At 50.2% G+C, this 21,052-nt stretch overlaps 3 protein-coding genes across 6 annotated transcripts; 1 reads left to right on the top strand and 2 right to left on the bottom strand.

Annotated features, from left to right (window-relative positions):
* Nucleotides 1-615: 615 nt before the first annotated feature.
* LOC100550136 (interferon lambda-3) lies at nt 616-8,813 on the bottom strand. Its single transcript, XM_003207378.3, has 5 exons — nt 5,392-8,813; nt 4,929-5,006; nt 4,680-4,823; nt 4,501-4,581; nt 616-4,142 (listed from the first exon to the last, which is right to left on the bottom strand). Exons 1-5 carry the CDS (start codon nt 5,551-5,553, stop codon nt 4,047-4,049), a joined length of 561 nt encoding a protein of 186 aa, XP_003207426.1. The 5' UTR covers nt 5,554-8,813; the 3' UTR covers nt 616-4,046.
* A 92-nt stretch (nt 8,814-8,905) lies between these two features.
* Nucleotides 8,906-11,844, bottom strand: LOC100550906 (putative methyltransferase DDB_G0268948). 4 transcript variants are annotated; one of them, XM_019616886.2, is made up of 7 exons: nt 11,826-11,844; nt 10,801-10,932; nt 10,482-10,642; nt 10,162-10,375; nt 9,835-9,935; nt 9,513-9,650; nt 8,906-9,262 (listed from the first exon to the last, which is right to left on the bottom strand). In XM_019616886.2, the coding sequence occupies exons 2-7, from the start codon at nt 10,909-10,911 to the stop codon at nt 9,172-9,174; spliced, it is 816 nt and encodes a 271-aa protein (XP_019472431.1). In that variant the 5' UTR covers nt 10,912-10,932; nt 11,826-11,844; the 3' UTR covers nt 8,906-9,171. The 4 variants fall into 4 exon arrangements, with proteins under 4 accessions (XP_019472431.1, XP_003207431.2, XP_010711590.1 ...); XM_003207383.4 differs by lacking the exon at nt 11,826-11,844 and adding an exon at nt 11,346-11,496; XM_010713288.3 differs by lacking the exon at nt 11,826-11,844 and adding an exon at nt 11,313-11,487.
* Nucleotides 11,845-12,906: 1,062 nt separating this feature from the next.
* MREG (melanoregulin) lies at nt 12,907-20,973 on the top strand. Its single transcript, XM_003207384.4, has 5 exons — nt 12,907-13,269; nt 16,290-16,449; nt 19,022-19,112; nt 19,870-20,033; nt 20,176-20,973. Exons 1-5 carry the CDS (start codon nt 13,178-13,180, stop codon nt 20,293-20,295), a joined length of 627 nt encoding a protein of 208 aa, XP_003207432.1. The 5' UTR covers nt 12,907-13,177; the 3' UTR covers nt 20,296-20,973.
* Nucleotides 20,974-21,052: the final 79 nt, after the last annotated feature.

Here is a 21,052-nt window from a genome sequence, read left to right on the forward strand (position 1 = left end):
GTAAATCTCTCTGATGTGTAATGCAAGATACACGAGGTCATTGCCATGTGCAGTGCTTTGCCTCCTTCGCACTTCAACTTGAATCTGCTGTGAACCATTTGGCAAAAAGCAGACCGCTATAATTTGATTGTGGTAGTTATGATGGCAATTTCAGACCATTTTTCCACATGCAGCTTTAATGAGGTCCTCTTAAAAGGGAATCTTATGAATACTTGCAATATTGACTAATAGGTAGCCAGCTGTTAGGGGTATATCACAGCAGACAGTTTTTGAGCAGACCACTCTGGGAGAATCACACCAAGCAATAAGGAAAAAAAGCACTGTGAGTTATGTCTCATGCAGCTGAGATTTGATGTATATTTTATAACAAACAGCAATGCAAACTTCTGATCTTAATCAGTAATTGCCTGTTACTGCCTATCAGTGACCTGGAGTTTAGTTGCTGCTGCTTCTGGGCACTGCTAATACCAGAGAACCAAACAGCAAAGCGATGCTCTGAATCACATTGCAAAGCAGACATTGCCTGCAGGTCAAGTAAAAAATGAAAATTGAAAAATTTACACTGTTTTTTGTTTCAGAGGTTTGAGATTCTTGCTTGATCAGCCCTAATCTTGACCTTTTTAGCATTGTCTTTTATCTATCTATCTATCTATCTATAAACAGTGCAATCTTCTCTTTCCATCTCCTGAAATGTAGTCCAACTGCAGGATTGTTGGACTACAGGATCCTTGGGACAGTGATGGTCACAGCCCCCAGTGATAATCTGGACTTTGGAGCCAAGGTTAAACTGTACAGAAGCCAGCACAAGACCATGACAGGGTGTTCAATTTTCAGCTTTTGACTTTCACAATGATTAACCCAGAACCCTTTTTCCCCAGATTTGCCTGTCTGTAGAATTGGCATGAAACAAAAGTTCCTTCGCTCTGATGCCTTGTGGTCCTCTGTTTTGCTATCTAAACCTTGCTAAGACAACACTTGAAGCAGTATCACATCAACTCAGATGCATCCCTCCAGACAAGAGACCACAGAGTAAACTAGAAACAAGGAATAGCGTGGAAAAGTATTTAGGAAGCAGATCTGAGCTTTTCTTCATCTTTTCCATACCATTAATAGGGCTTCAGGGCTTCCCAGTAACACGGCTGGAATTCCTCATTGCTCTTGATGGCACACAGTTATACTTTGGATGCGAGAGGCCATTTCTTAAAACCTAAGCCTTTAAATGCCTGCCCAAAATATTCAGTTATTACATTTTCCTGATAGATCGTTTTCATTTCCTCTAAGCTTGGCATAAAACACAACCTTCTGTTCTGTAAACCTACCTTCTAAATTTCCTTCTCAAAGGTTATTACATTTACCTCTCCAGTCTATGGATTCTGGGACTGAAGATATTGGGACATTTATCTGAGTAAAGGAGTGACAGTGCATGGTGTACCATGTGTCAGCTGCCCTTTCTTGGCTGTCTCAGGGCAGTAAGGAGACTCCATTCTGAAAAGAAAACAGAAATCAAGTGAGAAAGAAGAAGCAATCCCAGCCTCTTCTGCAGATACCTCTGTGGGAGTGCAGAAAGAGAATCAGGGGATGTGGGCTGCTGGGGGGACATGTCCAGGGGCAGAGAAATGGGGTTGGGTTGTGACTACAGAGGTAACACCCTAAGTAAGACTTCTGGAGTGCAAAGGAAACAAGAAGAAAATCATCACTAATTCACATGGCAGCCTGGAGTCCCAAGAGTCTTCAGCAGCTATCTGTCCTTCAGCCTGTCCTTCTAATCCAAAAAAATTGAGGCTTTGCATGAGAATGAGTAATCCACCAACCACTCACACACGTGCAGAAGTCACCTGCAGATAGAAGTGAAGGTTATTTTTCAAAAAACTCTTTTTATCAGAGCAAATTAAAAGCAGTCAGATCTCACTGAACATCACCTCCTCTGAGAGCAAGACAGTAACATCACAGAATGTTTCCTGATGGTTCCCAGTATAATATATTAGTGTGAATTATGAACAGCAATGAATGGGAGGAGAAATTGCAATATCAAGAGCACTGGTATCTAGTACACTAGAAAACAGGAATTTAGTAGTGATGAAAATTTATTAAAAAAAACACCCAACAGTGGCTTGAGCTGCCATTATAAACTCATGCTGATGTTTGATGTCAAGGACTAAAGAAGGAATTTTCCATCACTTTTAGGAACAAAAAGAATTGAAATAAAAGTCACATCCAGCGAGAGCAGAAGGAGGTACAAGAAGCTGTGCCATTTGTCTGCTGACTTTTAAGTCAGTCACCTTAACAAATCAGGACCAGAAAGAAGAGAAATGTCCACACTGTACGTCAGTAAGATAAGGGCAGCTGGAGCATTTTGCTTCAGAGCGGGGATGGAGAACTGGGGGCTTCCACTACTTCAAAACCTTTCCTATTAGTCACAGAGTGTCCTTGATGTAAGTGGGCATTGGGCCCCTGACCCAAAGCATTCAAGGATTTTACAGAGGGCTGGGAAAGTGTTGTCCCTATCACAGCCCCTATTTGTCATCCTCTGCCCTCTCTGTGTATTGCATCACTCTGCAGTTGGCTCTGGCACAGAGCTGCTGCACAAAATCACTCAACAGAAAGCCTTACCTGTGTTGTGAAATCTCTCTTCCTGGAACCATCCAGGACTCACCTGGGTGTGTCCCTGCACAGCTTGCCCTGACTCTGGAGTTTGGCTATTATTACTATTATTTTGCTTTAATTTCAATAGAAACCCACCTTCTGGCAGAACCTTTTCTGTTACAGCAGCCTTTTAATCACCCTTTCTTGTGACAGCATCAGATGAATCAGCAAATTGCTTACAGTTGTGCATAATTCTGTAGGGTATGTCAAGCCCTGGCAGCCAGCAGCTGTGAGATCTCTTCTGTTTGCTGCAGAGCTACAAATCAGTTCCCAAGCTGGAGATTACTGGAGGAAGTATTGCTTTTACACCACCAACAGTGCACGGTCTGTGGGTGATGTGAACCTGGGTTCTGATGGGAGAGTTGGGGGCGGAAGAAGTTTATAAGGTGATCCAGTGATGAAACTCAACTGTTGACTTTCTTAAGAAACAGAAAAACTTATCTGCGTGTTTTGGATCTGCTTGCTGTGGCTGGGGAGAGTTCTTGCCCCTGGTGACACAATGTGTGACCTTCACAGCTTCACCAGCTCCCCTCCCCTAGTGACCAGTCTGGGCCCAAAGGAATATGAACTGAATGATGTTCAGCACTGCTCATCCATCCTTTTTCTCCTCTCCCTGCAGGGTGCCCTCCTTCCCCAGCACTCCTCACTTGTCCTATCCTTGTGGTTGATAATTAAATCATACAGGGATCTTCTGAGAGCTTCTGGGATGGCCACTCAGGACTGGGATGCTTTAGGCTTCAGATTTCCCATATTTGGTGCTACCCATCCTGGATCAGCAGGCAGGGACATCCCAGCCACCGCAGCATCCATTCATCCCAAAAGTGAGCCCCAGGAAAGGTGTCTGGGTGCACCTTCAGGTGGCATCAGCACAGGGGTGAGGTTCTGCTGACTTCAAATGCCCAACATCCATATTGGTACCCTCCCCAAACGATTCTGAAGGGATGATACTATAGCAAGATATTGTGAAAACATGATGGCAGCTTGTCAGTTTGAGGTATTTATTTTCTTTTTCATGTTAAAAAGCATGTAAAAATAAATAATCTGTACAATTAAATATATGTAACACAGTGTGTAATAAATAGTGAGTACAGAAAATAAATCTCTTAAAAACAGTGTTTTGAAAACGTGCAAAACAAAGATATAAACAAAGATACAATAAATATGCTCATCCTCATTGAGCAGTACCTTTCAAGAAGCGCATTTCTTTACATCTTCCTTAAATATTTATAAATACGTGGTACAAAAAACCCCCACAAAACCCACAATAATTTAAAAGACTGTTACAAAATTGCTCTCTGAGCTCACATCAAGAAGACAAATGCTTAAATAGGAAAATACAGCCAAGCTTCCATAAAGCAGTGTGAGAGCAGCAGGTACTCCCGGGCAGATGCAGGGCGGCGGGGCTAAGTGCAATCCTCACGCTGGGCTGCGCACCGCAGGTCGTTCAGTATTTGGAAGATGTGGAGGATGGCCGAGGCCTCCAGGCAGCTGGCGGTCTCCTGAAATGGGAGAAGGGGAAGTGAGTACCGGGGATGGAACACGAACAGGACTTAGGGTATAATGGGTCCTTGGCCTCTCCCTGCTGAGCACTGCAGGTTGCAAGGGCTTCCCTGCATGGCTTGGGGTTGGGAAGTCAAGTTGCTTTATATGAGTGGTCAAAACTCTAGCTATGAGTGGGGGTGCTGAGGAATGCCTTTTTGGCTGCTTCTTAATGGAGGGATGCAAAAAAGGCTCTGGCTTGCCCTTGATTTGCTTACTCTGAAGTGGAATTTAGAGCTTTTGAATACAAAGCGATGAGCTGTCTGCTAAGGAGGCCCTGGAACCACACCAGCCTTCCTGCCCAGCATCCTGACTTACCTTCTTTTTGGCTGTCTCCAGCTTCTGCAGCCAGTGCCTCAGTTTCCCAGAGGGCTGATGTGAAGGCGCCTCAAGGGCCAACTGCAAGGAGAGTGATTGTAAGCACCAGCGATGCCCATGGTGCTGCCACCACCACCAATGCCACAGAGCTGGGGCCGGAGGGCTGGGGGGACACTCACGCAGTCTCGCAGGTCCTCCCGGACTTGGGTAAGGAAGGCCAGGGGCTGTTGGCACGTCTCAGCCATCCTCTGGATTGTGGGGTTTGTGAGCATGATGATGGTGAGGTCCAGCTCAGCTTCCACCAGGGTGATCCGGTCAGGTACCTGCAGGCGAGAGCATCGTGGTTACAGATCAGAAGCTGCCTCAGGGTTCAGAAGAAGGGGGTACTGCCTGGAGGAGGGGTTCCCCTTCCACAGTATCGTCCTTACCGACAGCTCAGCCGTGTTCCACTTCCGATGGAAGAGTCTGGTGTTGCATTTTCGGTTTGTTAACAGCATGATGTCTTCCTGGAGGTGAAACATAGCAGAATGGGGATAGATTGAAAAGCTGCTCTTGGATTTTGGGCTTTGTTGTACAACCTGCTTCACCCTCAAGAAATATGAAACCAGCTCAAAATTCATCGTAGCCATACCCTATCAGTATGGGTAGGATACAAGCATCATCCAAGGGCAGGTAAGTGCTGCTGCTCACTGTGCTAGGGACTGCTGTCCCCAAACTGCCTGGAACACATCCAGCTTGTCCCCAAACACCTCAGAAAACACCCATCTTGTCCAAAAACACCCCAGAAAGCATCCATTTTGCAGCTCAGGGCCTGAAATTCAGCTGCCTCTCTGCCTCGCTCCCCGCCAGCCGATGCCCCCAAGCCCCAAGCTCATTGCCCTAGATACTCACAAACTGCTCCTTCATCCTCCGCACTGCCTTCAACTCCGAAGGTGCAGGGAACTGGTACTTGGAGAGGCTGCAGCTCTTCTTTGGGGTGACCCGGGGGAACGCATCCACCATGAGGGCTCCCAGGGTCCCCACCAATATCATTGTGACCCCGTAGCATACCATCTTCGAAGCAAAATTAAATAAGTATAGGAAGAAATAGAATCAGGTGAGATGGAGGTTCTCAACTCGCTTCTGCAGCTCTGCCCCATCTCTCTGGCTTTTAAGCAGCGGGCAGGATTGCACTTTCAGCTTGACAGGAAAATCCACGGCAAGGCAGCTCTGCGACAGGAAAGCGAAAGTAGTGGAGAGGAAACCCCGAGGCCACAGGTGTGGCCACAGGTGAGGGCGCTGTGGGGATATGGAGACCGGGACGGGGCTTGGGACATGATGGGACCCCACAGCACTGTGCATGGCTTTTCCTCCCTGTTCAGCATTCATGGAAAATGCAAATACAGCATCTTCACAGTGCTGCCTTGGCAGCTGTAAAACACACCCGCGCTGCAAGAAACCTGCCCTTTCCCTAAGGTAACCTGAGCCATGGAACTATAACTGCGCTTTGAATGTCATGCACTAATCAATCATGAAGTATAGCAAAATATACCCACATGTGTAAAGAGCGACTGTGCAGTAGTGTAGCACTGAGTAAGGCAGCCAAGTAAGCGCATCCAAAATCTGCCGTTTCCTCGAGGTAACCTGAGCTGTGAAACTACATCTGCATTTTGTTTTGTGCATTAATCAATCATTAAATATAGAAAAATATAATCCTGCATGTGTAAAAAGCAGGGGCAGCTGGAGCAGGTTATCATAGAGATGTTTGAGTTGGAAGGGACCTTTAAAGGCCATCAAGTCCAACTCCCCTGCAATGAACAGGGACATAAACAGCTGACAGGTGCTCAGTGCATTGTCCTTGAATGTCTCCAGGAATGGGCATCCACCATCTCTCTGGGCAGTCTGTTCCAGTGCTTCACTGCCCTAAGAAGGCACTCCAGGACCGTGTCTTGTTTTGCCTATCACCACCCCACAAACTGAGCAGCCTGTGCCAGCACATAACTGTCCCCTCAGTAAGACTTTGCTGTGCTCAGATACGCTTTGACTTGTGTTCATTGCCTCCCGTCCCATCACCAGGCACCACAGCCAGGACGAGAAGCAGTGCATCTAGGCCAGCAGCAGTGCTCACTTTGCTCAGACCAGATGGAGTTAGAGCTTGGAGCAGGGCCAGGACAGCCAGGTGCAGATGTAAAGCCTGAAAGCACTGGAGACATAGGCTTCCTGCTCATGGCAAGTTGTGGACAGCACTGCAGGACCAGGATCCACCAGGATCCCACCAGCACGAGGCTATGCGACTTATTAATACAGCTAAGGTCAATAATTAAAAGCCTGAGACTCAGCCAAGGTTTGGTTCTTCATTACCTTGTGTGCCCCAAGATTGGAAAGTTCCTCTTTCCTTTCTGTCCACTTAAAGAAACAAACACATTGAGAAAAATGCATTTTATTCAATGCAGCTTGTTCATACTTGGTACAACGATGAAATACAAGCCAAAAGCAGTGAAAGTAACTCCACAGAAGCTACCCAAGCAAGGCATAGAACATCCATAACAGAAAAATCCTATGAGGTGTTAAAGTTGGGCACATCCTCAATGCAGCTGAGCAGCATATCCTCCTGGGTGAGAAGGGGCAACATGCTCACAGACAATACCAGCTCTTGCAGTCCCATCTATACCATAATCCAGGGGATTTACCTCAAAACCTGCACCCATTGCTGCTGGCTGCAATCAGAACAGCCGTAGAGATGCTCTGGGGTGGCCCATTGGATGTCGTAGCAGCATCACGTTGCTGTTGGACTTGGCTCCTTTCGTTTCTCTCCTCTGTCACTGCAGCGTCTATTTCCCCAGGCATCATTTCTGGTTGGCAAAGCGTAACGAGATGTCATTTCTTTACACAGGCAAGCAGGAAATCCCAAGGTGCCAAAGGTAAAGTGAAAGCAGAGCAGGGAAGCCAGAGCTGTAAGCACAGCACTGGAGCATGACACACTGCATGGCTCCAGCGTGGGCACCAAGCTCTGAGCAGCTGGCAGGAAAACCTAGAGTCCTGCAGAAGGAGCTGCAAGGGATGCTTTCACACCAATAGGTTGTACCTCAACCCAGTCTGGCTGCATTTGGCACAGCTCCTTTGAACCACGCTTCTGCTGGATCTGCCACTACAGCAGCTGTCACCCACCACAGCAGGTACCCTGAAGCCACCACCTGAGGACACCATGGCCAGCCCAGCAGGGAGGCATAAACAGTGATGCAGCCCCTCTTCTGTTTCTGCCCACAAGAAAATGAGCAGCTATCTGACCTCACTACATTAAGAAATGGTTAATTGCATTCCACATCTATTGATTGTGCTGTCAATACATTGAGTGACACAAATAATTACAGATCCAGTGCTACAAAGTGGAAGAAAAGCACTGGGGAGGTTCGTTCTGCTTTTCCAGAGCAAGAAATCCCCGACTGCAGGAGATCCCCAGGTGTGGAAAGGAAAGCAAAACAGGAACAGCTGTGTCAAGCAGTCACCAGTGCCAGGTGAGGTCATCGCCCTGTGACTCACCAGAAGACTGGCACAAGCAGCATTGGCCACCAGCCATGCTGTGCAGTAAGAAGGTACGGAGGGGCCAGGAGTTTCTTTCCCACCCTATTGGAGCTGGTAGTACAAACACTTGGGGGGAAAAAGATGAAGCAAGACAAAATAACGACCCACATCCAACAGGTGGCTACTGCTCAGCAGCTGTCACTGCAGCCATCCCACCTGCTGGTGCCACTACCAGCACCCAGCTGCAGTGATGCAATTCATGCTGTTACATCATCCCTGCTCACCTGCATCATCCCTCAGAGGCTGACATGAGGAGAGCTGTTCTAAATAAGCTGTTGTGAATATAAACCCACCTTTTTTTGAAAGCTCTTGTGCCAGTGCTGTAGGGACACAGCATCGCCAACCCTCTTAGGTTTAACATGAAGGATAGCCTGGGGATGTTGCCTCACCTGCAGTACTTGACAGGATCCTCCCCATAGTGCTTCCATGGGAGAAAAACCCCATGGGACTGATAGCACAAAATCCCTTTTTGTGGGAAAGGGGACTTCGATCCCTCACAGACCACAGCTTTAGGGCACCTTTCCTGCCTGGTGCAGAGATTACAGGAACTGGAGACATCCCCATGGAACCTCAGTGCCTCCAAAAAGCAAACAGGAGGTGACCAGCACCTGCTGAGACCCAGCTTTTAATCACTTCCCCTCTGCATTTCAGGGAGTGGCACACAATTATCTTTGGTGCACAAAGCAGATAAAAAACTGAGGCTGGATCCAAGGGGTACGCAAACAATTCTCTGCAGGAGCAAGCCCAGGGAGGCTCAAGCTGCAAGAGCTCCCTGCCAAGAAATTCCACAGGGACCAGAGCAGCCAGGCCAACCAAGTCTCTAATTAGAAAAGCCAAACAATTCCACTTTGCAACTTTTTTTTTATTGTTAAAGAAATTCAGCTGTTAGGATTGGATGTGGGGCAAGAATCACAACCACCCTAATGGTTCCTCCAACAGGAGGGTGCTGGGCAGACTGGGAGCGTGGCACAGATGTGGCCCTGCATTAAGCCCATGTCTGCTTACAAAGATTAAGGCTTCGATCACTGAAATCACCATCGATCTCCTGAAGGAAGAGCAGGGTGTTTGGAGTCCTACTTCTTTCAGCACGAGGTCAGGACGAGGCTTGCCTCACGCTTCCTTGTGCCCCAGGATGCAGACATACCTCACCCAGAACTCCAGCAGGGTGTCACGTGAGGGAGCTCCCATCGTCTCCAGCAGCCTGCAAGAAGCAGAGTAATGGTCTTCCACCCCCATCCAGCCACATAGCACCAGGTGTGGGAAGATGACCACAACCAGGGATGAGATTCTTCCTATAAAGCACTCCAAAGCTTGGATTACCAATTGGCAGGAACCCTTTCACAAAGCAGTGCACCGCTCTTTCCCCTCAACCCCACTCTTGATTCATCCTATAAGAGGACATCCTCCATGCCCTACTCATTTTCATAAAAGCCTTTTTTTCCTTTTATTACCTCTTTTCCATCCCTGGGAGGAGGGTTTTTGCAGCCTCAGGATCACTCTTCATGAAGACTTGGTATGGAGAGGCAGACTCTAAGTAACCGGCCACCCCAGCAACCGTCATGGGAATTTTATCATAGATATTGGTGATTCTAGAAAGGCAACAGGGAAGAAAGGAGTACTGGCACATTAAATACAGGCAGTGGAACAAGGGCAACTGCAGAGCAATGTAGTGATTAATAAAAGCCATGACTTTATCCAAGGTCCAAGAGAGGAAAGCATCTTATTATGGCAGCCAATGGGTCAGGAGCAGTGTTCTGACCCACTCCTGCTCACCTCTTCTTGTCTGGAAATGGCAAAGCCTCAAAGATCTCCTTGTAGTCTTCCAGGACGTGTTTTACTCTACTATGCGAGTATTTTAAGAGCTGGTCCCAGGCCTGTAATGACAGCAGATAAACACAACCACGTCAAGCTCTTCATTTCCAGAGAGCTTGGTCTTCGGCCTGAGGCACATACATTTCTATGACACCCCTGCTCCCCTCTCCCCACAGCAGCCCACCCTGTAGCCCTTCAGCTCCTCACCCCATCGCCTCTCCCCTCAGCACCCACCCAGCACTGTATGTTTCCCCCTGCCCCGGGGGGAGGCTCGGTGCCCTCCCTCACCTCCCGGAAGATTTGGGTCAGCTTTTCAGAGCAGTCCCCGTAGTGCAGACTCATATCAGTGGTATAGGTGCTGATGGCCACGCAGCCCCCCGGCCGCAGCACGCGCTTCGCCTCGTTCATGAACTTCCCAATATCAAACCAGTGCGCGGCCGTGAACGAGGCCAGGAAATCAACCGAAGCATCCTCAAAGGGCAGCTCTTCCGCCGGGCACACCCTGTGGATGGGGGGAAAAAAATAACAGTATGTAATGCTGGAAACTGCAAAGCAAGGCACAAAGCTAAAGGGCACGCAGGGAGCTGGGTTTTGCCTGCAGCACTCACAGATAGGAGATGTTGGGAGGAGAGGGGGCAGCCGTGGCCTCCTGGATCTGTGCGTGGCTGATGTCGGTGCCCACCACCTTTGTGAAGCGCTCCGCCAGGAAGGCCGTGCCTTGCCCTGACCCGCAGCCCACATCCACAGCCAGCTGGGTGCAGCTGGGAGCCTGCAGGGACAGGGGGCACATCTCAGCAGCAGCACCCCAACTCCTAGACTTGCTCACAGCTGGGTGCAGGCTCTGGGGCCCCCGCCGAGCCCCGGCAGCTATACTACTCCAAGAGAAGGGGTAAGGATATAAACAGAGCACAGCTGTGCCCCGCTCACCTTCTCCTGCAGGTAGTTGAGGATGGTGTCCTTCAGCTCCTTGCCGGGGGCAAAGCGGTACTTCAGGTAGACGGCCGCATGCTGCGTGCCCTCAAACATCTGTGCGGCCATGCTGGGAGCTCAGGGCCTGTCCTGTCGGGATAGCGGTGCTCAGCCTGCACCCAGCACCAGGACTTTGCCCAGGCCCCTCCCTCACCGTGCTCAGAAACCGGAAGCCTCCGCAGCCATGTCCCATTTGTGGCAGGCACTGCGCAAGAGAGACGGACCCAGAGAGACGTGACGGGGACGTGCAGCTCCCACAGGGGCAGCAATTGCGTGCAAAGAGCTCAGTAGAACAGCATAGCCCGTGCTGTTTGGGCACGCCAGGCAGGGAAGGGTTACAGCTTGCAATGCAGGAAGAGCCGCCTCTCTCTGTTCCGGCTCCTTTCAGCAGGGAGCATCAAATCTGGCTGCTCACACTGGAAAGCTTCCATCTGCTCCCTGCCGCTGCCCCAGCTCCCCCAGCTACTCACGATACCAGCAGCTCCCAGCAGCACCCTGCTCACCGCTCCCAGGACCTCCTGCAGCGTCGGGACAAAGGGACAAGGCCACTCACCCTACAGCCAGCAAGGACAGGCTAGCTTTGGGGCAGAATCGGGCCCTGCAAGGTTCATTGCATGCAAACGTCACGGGTGGGGCCACGCTTTCCAGGAAAACATGCCCAGCCCTCCCTACGTAGCTGGGGTGAAAGAGCAGCAGCAGGCCTTGCAGCACTGCAGGGCCGACTGCTCCCTCTAGAGCTGCAGCGCCGTGTAGCTGAGCTGCAAGTACAGCATCCTAAGACCTGTGTTGTGAGGTCCCTACAGCCTTAATGCTGGAACCTGTGAGCTACGCTTCCTCTTGATACGGGGACTGTGGTAATTAAGCACAGAGTAACTTCAGAATGCACACAAATGAGGGGATGATCAGCAGCCCCAACAGCTCAAACAGCAGATACCAAAGGAGAGCAAGAACCAAACCCTGTAGGAACCCCAACCCATACTTACAGCCTGGCTGTATTGAAGTCCTCTCCTAGTATCCTGCAAAAGGAGAAAATCACACAGGGTGCTTTTATAACCCTGCTTCCAGCATTAGGAGCAAAGCCTCACACCTGGGCCAAGGCAGCCTGTTGCCATTTTGCATGCATTCAGGGCAGTAATGCTTATTGCATACAGCTGAGCCCCCTGCTTCTAACTCTAACTGTTAGTGATGGGACCACAGGGAATGGTGGTCATGCAGCCCCATCTGTGCCAGGGCTATTTGCAGCGCTGTGCAGAAACTGGTAATACTGCACTTACTTTTTAGAAGCAGTGATTTGCTTTTAAGACCCCAGAGAGGCTTTGGCTCTTGGGAGAATTTCCTTTGTTTATGTCTCAGAATCATTCAGGTTAAAAAAGACAGCTAAGATTCCCAATCCAATCTCAGCTCATCCCACTGAGCCCACAGCCCTCAGTGCCACATCCTCACAGTTAGGGAACACCTGCAGGGATGGTGACCCCAGCACTCCCTGGGCAGCTGTGCCAGTGCTCCAATGGAAAGGTAACAACGTTTATCATCGCAGCAAGGAATAAAGGGATGTGAAAATGCTCAGGGCTTCTGCAAGGCTCCTTCTGAACCCACAGGGAGCTGAATGACTATTTGCTGCAGCGGTGTGTGGAATGAAGGCTCCAGGCAGGGAAGGGAGAAGACCACAGGTGAGCTGGTGGGAGCTGCTTGCATCCTGGGCTGTGTGCTGCTCGTGATCCCCCAGAATGCTGCCAACGTGTAAACAAGGCAGCAGCCTAGCAGATCCAAGGGGAGGGCCGTTGCCTGCTGCTGATTTCTGAGCGCTCATAATTGTATGGGATGGGGGAAATCACCTCAGGAGTGCTGAGGCTGGGTGGGATGCTGGAGATGTGCACAGTGAGCAGCACAAAGACATCGGTCCCTGAGCACAACAAGCTCCCCGTGCTGGAAATCAGACACTGGATAATCCCCTCTGGCCCCGATCCCCATGGGAAATAACCATGGGGGCCCCCCAGGGCTGGGCACGGGTCCCTAACCCAAGCACGTCCCATAGGGATACGGCTCTGCTGCTGTGCTGTGCAGACGCACAGCTTCGCTCCCCAGCGCTCTCGAGCATCTGAGTGGCCATAATTCCCCGGAAGGGGATGGTAATGAATCAGCGTCGCCCCGGAACGAAGAAGAGGGGGAGAAATATGAGCATGCCCTGCCTTCCTCTGCCCGTGCCCTGCGTGCTCGCACTGTGCAGGGCCCCGGAGGGCGAGCGTGATGCCCTGTGGCAGCTGAAGGCACGGGGGATCCAGGGGGGAGCCAGGGAGGGGCACGGGGACGGGCAGAGCTCAGCGCTGCTGCGCCCATGGGGCTGGGGGCCTGGCTGCGCTCGCTTGGCGGCTGCTGCGGCTGCTGCGGCGGGGAGGCAGCAGCCCCTGAGAAGGAGCCGCTGCTCAGGTGAGTGCCCCCATCCCGTCCCAGCTCCGGGTGATCCCATCTCCATCCCCTCCCTGATCTGCTCGCACTGGAGCGATGCTCCAAGCGTGGCCCCGCTTTGCCCGCATCCCTCTCCCACCTTACGCTTTGCCCTTTTTCCCAGCTGTCATTCCGCTGCCGCTGCTCGGAGATTCCGAGGTCCCAGAGGGATTTTCTCCCAGCTTGCTTTCTGCCTTGTTTGGGTTTCACTCCCCATGGCACAACGCATGCCAGAGCGCTGCTCTCAATTTTCTGATAACCAAATGAAGTTTTGGAGAGCAAAACATGTCTTTCACCGTAGAAACCACCCAGCTTTTGTCTTTCCACTGCAAGGGTTCGGGGCTTTCATCGGGGAGGCTGGAGCAAGGAGCAGTGGATGGGGTCCCACTGGGGCTGCTGGTGATGCCCAGGGAGGGGAACTGGAGGTCTGCAGTACAGGGCACCACATTGAGCCTTTATCCAAATGCAGCATGAGGTTGAAAGATGACAGATCTCTAAGGCAGCCTGCGTGGGAGGGGGTCTGCAGCAGTACCCAAACCCTCCCACAGCACTGCAACATTTCTGAGACACATGTGGTGACCTATTTAGTTAGCGGGGACCAGCAGCAGGGATTGAAGCACCCTGATTTGGTGCTGTTAAAAGCAGCTCCCTAAATAATAACCAGATAATCCTGAGCATGGGGCTGGAGGGCCAGGAAATTCGCATTAACCTCCTGAGAGCACTGCACACAGGCAGAGAGGTGCAGGTGTTGCCGTGCACCTTTCTTTAGCAACATGCCTCTGTGCACCGATCCAATTAATGCCATAAGCAGGAATGCAGAGGCACCTGCTGTTGTGCAAGTGTGGCAGCATAGTTAATCTGATGACCTAATTGCTGGCTTGTCCCCGAATGGGAAGCTTTTGTGGTTTTATATTGCATAGTGGGGGTCTTGCAGCAGCCTTGTTTAAATGGAACGATGCAAATAAACTGAGAATTTGGGCTCTGAGTTTTGGGATGTATTAAACTGGGCTAAAAGCAGCCCAGAGCAGAAGTCTGTTGATGAAGTGTTGATGCTTCTGGATAAAGAGCAAATTGAAGCTGGTCCAAGATCCCTCTGGTCTCATGGAAACTGCTGCAAGTGACACAAGATGGGAAGGTGGCCCTTCCTGTGCTGCTTTTTCCCCATATTCCCTCATTTTAGTGATGCTCAGCCCTGCTGTCAGCTCTGGGCTGACACACTTCCCGCAGTCACTCCCCATGTTTGCTGGGGTTTGCTGGCTCCCAAGCACAGCTGGGGCCTCTTCCTTGGGAATCACCTTGCAAGACACAAGGGAGTGGCCTCGCAAAGCCAGGGTGTGTTAGTGTTACTGCCAAAAGATCTTACAGTGAGCAGGGTGGGTCAGTAGGTGGGAGGAAGCAGGAGGATGGTGATGAGCTCACATGGAACAACGCCCCGTAGGCTGTGCAGGGTGAGAACCCCACAGAGAACCCCTTAGTATGGGGGTCTCTGGTGCCCCAGGAGTTCCCTGCTTGCTCAGGACAACTGGAGATGTGTTCGGAGGGCTGAGCAGTCCCATCTGCACCCTGCAACCTGCCTGTTCCCTTAGCTTTAATGAGAGATTGGCAGAGATTATCTTCCCCTTGTTACCTGTCACTCAGGTTTTTGGTTTGCTGGAAGTCTAATTAGGGAGCCACTTTTAGGGGTTTATCCGCATGCTGGAGCTCCCCTTAGCACCTTTTGTAATGCCATGACATTGGGGATAAATCACTGCAGCGTGACCAAGATTGGATGGACGGATTCCTAGAGGAAGGAATGGGGTTTGGATAGCAAATGGAATCAGCAGGGGTTGTTCTAGTGCAAAGTGAGCAGGAAGTGGGGTTGGACTCGATCTCTAGAGGTCCCTTCCAACCCCTACAAATCTGTGGTTCGGTGAAATGTTACAGGACAGCTGCTGGTACCACTGTGTGAGGTGTAACATTTTTTCCTGTTTGTGGTGTTTTTCTTCACCATCTTGGTCAGAAACATGGGGGCCTGATGGATGTACTCTGCCAGAAGTTCTCCATGCAGGAGGAAACAACCCCATAAAAGCTTTGCACTTCCTACTCGCAGCACCCAGCCATAAGCACAGGGCACAGAAGAGCTCCTCACCACCACGGGAGGGGATAATGCTCAGGAAGTGATGCTTTGCCTGCTCCCCGTTCATAGAATCATAGAATCATTTGAGTTGGAAGGACCCTTAGAGGCCATCTAGTCCAACTCCCCTGCAGTGAACAGGGACACCTACAGCTCCATCAAGTGCCCAGAGCCCCATCCAGCCTGATCTTGGGTGTCTCCAGGATGGGGCATCCACCACCTCTCTGGGCAACCTGTACCAGTTCCTCACCACCCGTATTGTAAAAAACTTCTTCCTTATATCCAACCTAAAACTCCCCTCCTTTACTTTGAAACCATTTCCCCTTGTTCTATCACAGCAGGCCCTGCTAAAGAGTCTGTGCCCTTCTTTCTTATAGCCCCCCTTTAGATGCTGAAGCCCCTCTTTAGATACTGAGAGGACAAACCCAGGCTTTCCTTAAGGCCTCTAAGTGTTCCCATCCAGGTGTTCCCATCTGATGAGCCCCTGCCCAAATCAGACCAGGACAGGTCCCATTGGATTTTGAGCCATGGTTGGAGATCCCACAACCTCTCTGAGTAAACCACGACAACGTTCAACCACCCTTTCTGTAGCACACTTCTTTCTTAGATTCAGTTTCCTGCATTTCAATTTCCATCCCATCATGGGGCAGCACTGGGGAGGGGCTTGCTCCATCTGCTCCCTCCCATGCCAGATGGATGGGGCCAGCAGTTTGGGTCCATCACATGGCTAAGATTGTCCTGAGCCACCCCATTTCCAGGCTTACCCATCCCCAGCAGTACCGTGTGCTTTGTCCCATGGCCACGCCAGATTTCAGCTGGCAGAAGGGAACTTTTGGGAAGGCTAAGGCGACACTGGGTGTTAACACATCCTCATGTCCCCTCTCTGCAGCAACAACAACCCGTATGCTTCCTTTGGGGCCACACTGGCAAGGGATGAGGAGCAGAACCTTTGGAGCACTCCACACGACGTGACCCACACAGAGGCAGACGACGACCGGGTGCTGTACAACATGATTGTGGGCCGGAGCCAGCTGGACAAGGACTCCGAGGTGAGGAGATCAGGATGTGCTCTGAGATCACCAGTTCCATTTATTTCTCAGGTTGGGACGGTATTTTCCTATTTGGGGGTTTCTGTGATTGGGATGCCCTCTGCATCCTAAGTACTGCAGCTCCAGCGCAGCATTAAGTGCTCCCCTAATGGGTCGTATGGTGATTATCGAGGAACTGGCACAGAAGGGAAAAAAAAATCATCCCTGTTACATAAGCACTTTTTTGCAGCCCTGATTTCTTTCTCCAAACTGCTCTGTGCACAGATTTCAGCAGCCTGATTAGGACCGCTTCATTCATGCTCAGCCCCATTGCTGTTACAGCTGGGGAATTGGAGGCACTCATGCTGCTCTGGGGTGCTCCCAGCTCTCCTGTGTCCCACCAGGCCCCGTTATTTGTGCAAAGAGAATTGCTGAGGGCACGCAAGCTGCTGCAGCCTCCAGCTGTGCCCTTTCTGGGTGGCAGTAGAGGAATTTGGCCTGGAGAGCCAACATTCCTCCCTCGGCCCCAAATCTCTCTGTCCTCCAGTGAGCATTGGAAAACTAGGCCAGCTTGCGTTGCCCGCTGCCCCTAATGAAGGAGGGAGAAAAGTCTAATTGAAGAACAGTGCCAAGGGAATAATCTGCTTTGGGAGCTGCTGCTGGCCCTGGGAGCGGGCCAGTGCCACAGGGCAGGGAATGGTCAACAGCAAACACGATGCAAACATAGCACCTTTTTTGTAAATCTCAGTTAAAATAGGAGCAAAAGGAGAGCTGCCTCCCTGCATGTCTGTGTGCTCACTGCATCCTTCCTCACCTTCATCAGGGGGATTTAGGATGCTGGAAGGACACAAAGATCTCTCACCCCACGTCTCCATGTGGCACTACCATGGCCATCAAACCAGCATCTCATTTTTTCCCTAAGCTAACCCATTTCTGCTTCTATTTTCTGAATCATGGGCCTTTCTGACAGTGGTGCCAATAGTGTAAACTTACGGGCACCAAGGAATCAATGAAAAGAATACGTTTTCCTCCTTTATATTGGTAAGGTGCTGGTAACATTAACATTACCCTTGAGATCAAAGCTGCCATCCAAGCTCATCAACACTTGGGTCAACATTGCAAAGATGATTGCAAAGAAGTTTCTTTTCTTGCTGGATGGCTCCTACTCTGCAGCATCATCAAACCTGTTGTGGTGTAAAATAAACCCCCGCAGCACAGTGAGGTGACAAAAAACAAGAGATGGGCAACGTGCTGCTCCCACACTGCTTGTCCACCCCTGTAAAACATCATTTTATGCACTGAGGCTGCTCCTTCACACACTCCCCAAATTCTTCCTGGACAGCACAATGTTAGTTAGAGGTTCCCTGGGATTGGATTTGCCTCTGTGGAGCAACAACTCAGTAAGCAGGATAGATGAGAAAGCCGTAACCTAGATTCCCTCAAAACAAAAATAGATGGGAAATCACACTGCTCTTAATCCAGAGAGCAGCAGGAGCAGCTTCCCTGCGTGCTGGCCACTCGGATTAGTGACTTTCAGGGAGGGCAGGACCAGGCCTCTCCCACCCAGCACATGCCTTCCTGCTCCTGCCTCCTCCATTTCCTTAGCCAAGGGCTGAAATCATGTTCAGCCTCCTTTTGCTGGCAGTCTTATGGGTATTCATCAGCATCAGGAGCCCAGGGAGCAGGAGCGCAGTGGGGAGGCACAGATGAGCACCCATTCGTTCTGCAGGAGTACATCTGTGTCGCCTGCTGCTCAGCAATGGGATTAATCGAGGCTGTTAGTGAGAGGAAATAATCCGAGTGATGCTACAACCCGCTGTGCGGACGCTTCTGTCGATGCATCCTTTTTTGGCGTGAACGTGTGTTAAATTGATATAGTAGAAATACTCCTGGTTGTGTTGCAGCGCAGAAATGTCTTTTTCTACAAACAGGCATCTCTAATGGCACTGGTATAACTGTAATAATAACCTCAAGCCCTTCCCCTTCATGCAGTGTCTCATTATGCAGATACAGAGGCTGAGGTCAAGTCTGTGGACTTGAGCTATATTATGTGAAAGCATTAATTCCATGACCTGGCAGTCACTAAGGATAGTGATTATTTCAAATGGTTCCAGTTTGGCCATCTAGCATCCACGTGCACCCCTCTTCCTTGCTATGTACTGAGGGAAGTGGTCTAGTGGGGGAATACTGGTGGTAGGTGGACGGTTGGACTGGATGATCTTGGAGGTCTTTTCCAACCTTGGTGAGTCTATGATTTAGAAAATGCTACCCCAACCTCTAAAATAGTCTAGTTTTATTGTTCTCAAGTACTTTTGAAGACATACATGCTCCAGTTAGATGCCAGATCAGTTTGGAGAAGATACTGTGTGTGTGACCTTTGTACAGCAGCAACTTTTATCCTTCTATAGGCTATGATCACCTATTAGAAAAGGTGCAATATCAGTTTAACCATAAGGCTATGCAAATAAGGCGTTGCCATAGTCCACGGACTGTAATTATGAGCTCTGGCTCCATTTCTAGATGTTGAAATTCCCAGAAAAGCAGTAGAGGCCTCCTCATATGCAAATAACTATGATACCCCTTTGCTTTGCAGGAATGGCAAAAGCTCAACTATGATATTTATACCTTACGGCAAACACGGAAAGAAGTGAGAAGCAGGTGGAAGCACATTTTGGAGGATTTAGGTAAGATGAAGGACAAAATGATGGTTTGTCTACAGTGCTGAATGAGAAGAAGTCCAGGAGCCACCAGCAGCAGGAGGGCCGGTAGTGAGGGTCCAGGAGAGCCCTTCAAACCCACAGCAACTTGGGCACACAGTCTTCCATCTGGAGTTTCCTTCTGCAAGAATACTTCACCCTGTGTTTTTATAAACAAGATAAGCATGGAGAAATCAATATTCCTCCCAGATGTGAAGACGGACACATCTAGTTTTCCTCCCCTGCTCCTACCATCTGATTGGAGCCAAATTGCCCACTCTATTTGCTCCAAAGTGAATTTGAAATGTTCTTTCAGCAAATGAAATTGCTCAACAGCAGCCCTCCTACTCCAGGTTGCTGGTGGCTAATGAGAGGAGGGCTTGGAGCTGCTCCAGGGCATTGTCACTGGGAGCAAAAGAAGTGGGGAACTCAGCCACTCCTGCCCTACCTGCTGTTCTGGCACCTGGATGGGAGGAACGCTGGGAATTCATTCATTCATTCATTCAGCTTGTGCATCACTGCCAGCTCCCTAGTGATAAGTGCAGAGTCAGTGGTGACAATTACATTTAAAGATCTCATGATCACCACACTAATTCATTTTCCTCCTCCTTTCTTTCCCTTGGCACCCTTGCTATAAGAGATGGTAACTACTATATCAGCACTCACACGTGCATTTATTGCTGCAAAGGGACACCCACTGCTCTCTGCACGTTTGGCTCCTCTATCTAACACATCTTCTCCCCAGGTTTCCAGAAGGAAGCAGACTCCCTCTTGTCAGTGACCAAACTCAGCATTGTCAGCGACTCTCAGAACATGAGCAAAGCCCGGGACATCCTGCTAAAGCTCTCTGAAGAGACAAACATCTTCCCAACCAGCTGGGAGCTGTCTGAGCGTTACCTCTTTGTGGTGGTGAGTAGCTCCTAGTGTGCATCCCTCCTTCTTGCTCTGGCTCTCCAAGTGAGCTCAAACTCCGGGAGCAGGAAGGTGACCTGCACCAGAGGATGCTCAAAGATGTGGTGGCAGTGATTGTACAATCCCATTGCTTTGGCAGGACCGGCTGATCGCTCTGGATGCTGCGGATGAGTTCTTCAAGCTGGCCAGTGTGGTCTACCCAAAAAGAGCCAGCATGGAAAGAGTGGATGAGAAGCACACCCCTGCCATGACGCCCTGAGGAGCATGGGGACAGTGGGCTTACCTTCCCTTGGGACCAGGCTCCTGTGCCAAGGGGCTGCAGCATGAGTAGTGCTGTTCCCTGTTTCCCTGCCCAGGAGTGGGCTGGCGATGCCCCGCAAGGAAGGCATGGGAATTCAGTCCATCACAGTGTAGGGTATGCTGTGTAGGGTATGCAAATAGGCACAGGGAGCCCTGCACCACTAGCTGCAAACGATGTCCCTAATGGCAGCACTGCGAGGACGTCCACCTTGTCACCTCCCATGGGACCTTCGCCTTCCTCAGCCAGGAAGGAAAAATACCTCGCTCACCTGCAACCTCATGACATTTCTCTGTGCAACAGTCCCGTTCTTTGTCCGCAGGGAGTTGGCCCAGCAGCTCAGGACAGGACTGACATCAGCATCCTGGCTCTGTTGGGTGCTGGGTCCCCAGTGATGGGCATCTAGAGGAACTCATGTCAAGGGATGCTCAGCCCAGCACTGTGAACAAAGGTGCATTTTAGCAAGGCTCCATGGTTGGACCTGCTGAGAAATATTCTACCTGTAATGCCCTCGGATTGATCACACCAACATCTTCCTCCATTTCCAAACGTCCAAGTCTTAACTGCAATAATAAAAAGCACCACAAAGTTGGTGGTCCGTGTATATATGGTCAGTGCTGCTAATGAAGATTTTTAATGAACACCCTTTGTATCTTTCTTTTTTTGTGTGTGTGTATGTGTCTGATAGCGAGCAATAATTTTAAAACACTGGATTTGC

Source organism: Meleagris gallopavo, chromosome 7 (assembly GCF_000146605.3).
Source record: "Meleagris gallopavo isolate NT-WF06-2002-E0010 breed Aviagen turkey brand Nicholas breeding stock chromosome 7, Turkey_5.1, whole genome shotgun sequence".
Lineage (NCBI taxonomy): Eukaryota > Metazoa > Chordata > Aves > Galliformes > Phasianidae > Meleagris > Meleagris gallopavo.

Coding starts and splice junctions, on each gene's coding strand:
- LOC100550906 (XM_019616886.2), bottom strand. CDS start 10,911: ATGGCCGCACAGATGTTTGAGGGCACGCAGCATGCGGCCGTCTACCTG. Junction 10,643..10,800: donor TCAACTACCTGCAGGAGAAG/GTGAGCGGGGCA, acceptor CTGTCCCTGCAG/GCTCCCAGCTGCACCCAGCT. Junction 9,936..10,161: donor TGACCCAAATCTTCCGGGAG/GTGAGGGAGGGC, acceptor CTGTCATTACAG/GCCTGGGACCAGCTCTTAAA.
- LOC100550136 (XM_003207378.3), bottom strand. CDS start 5,553: ATGGTATGCTACGGGGTCACAATGATATTGGTGGGGACCCTGGGAGCC. Junction 4,824..4,928: donor GGAACACGGCTGAGCTGTCG/GTAAGGACGATA, acceptor TCTCGCCTGCAG/GTACCTGACCGGATCACCCT. Junction 4,143..4,500: donor TGGAGACAGCCAAAAAGAAG/GTAAGTCAGGAT, acceptor CTCCCATTTCAG/GAGACCGCCAGCTGCCTGGA.
- MREG (XM_003207384.4), top strand. CDS start 13,178: ATGGGGCTGGGGGCCTGGCTGCGCTCGCTTGGCGGCTGCTGCGGCTGC. Junction 13,270..16,289: donor GAGAAGGAGCCGCTGCTCAG/GTGAGTGCCCCC, acceptor CCCTCTCTGCAG/CAACAACAACCCGTATGCTT. Junction 19,113..19,869: donor GCACATTTTGGAGGATTTAG/GTAAGATGAAGG, acceptor TCTTCTCCCCAG/GTTTCCAGAAGGAAGCAGAC.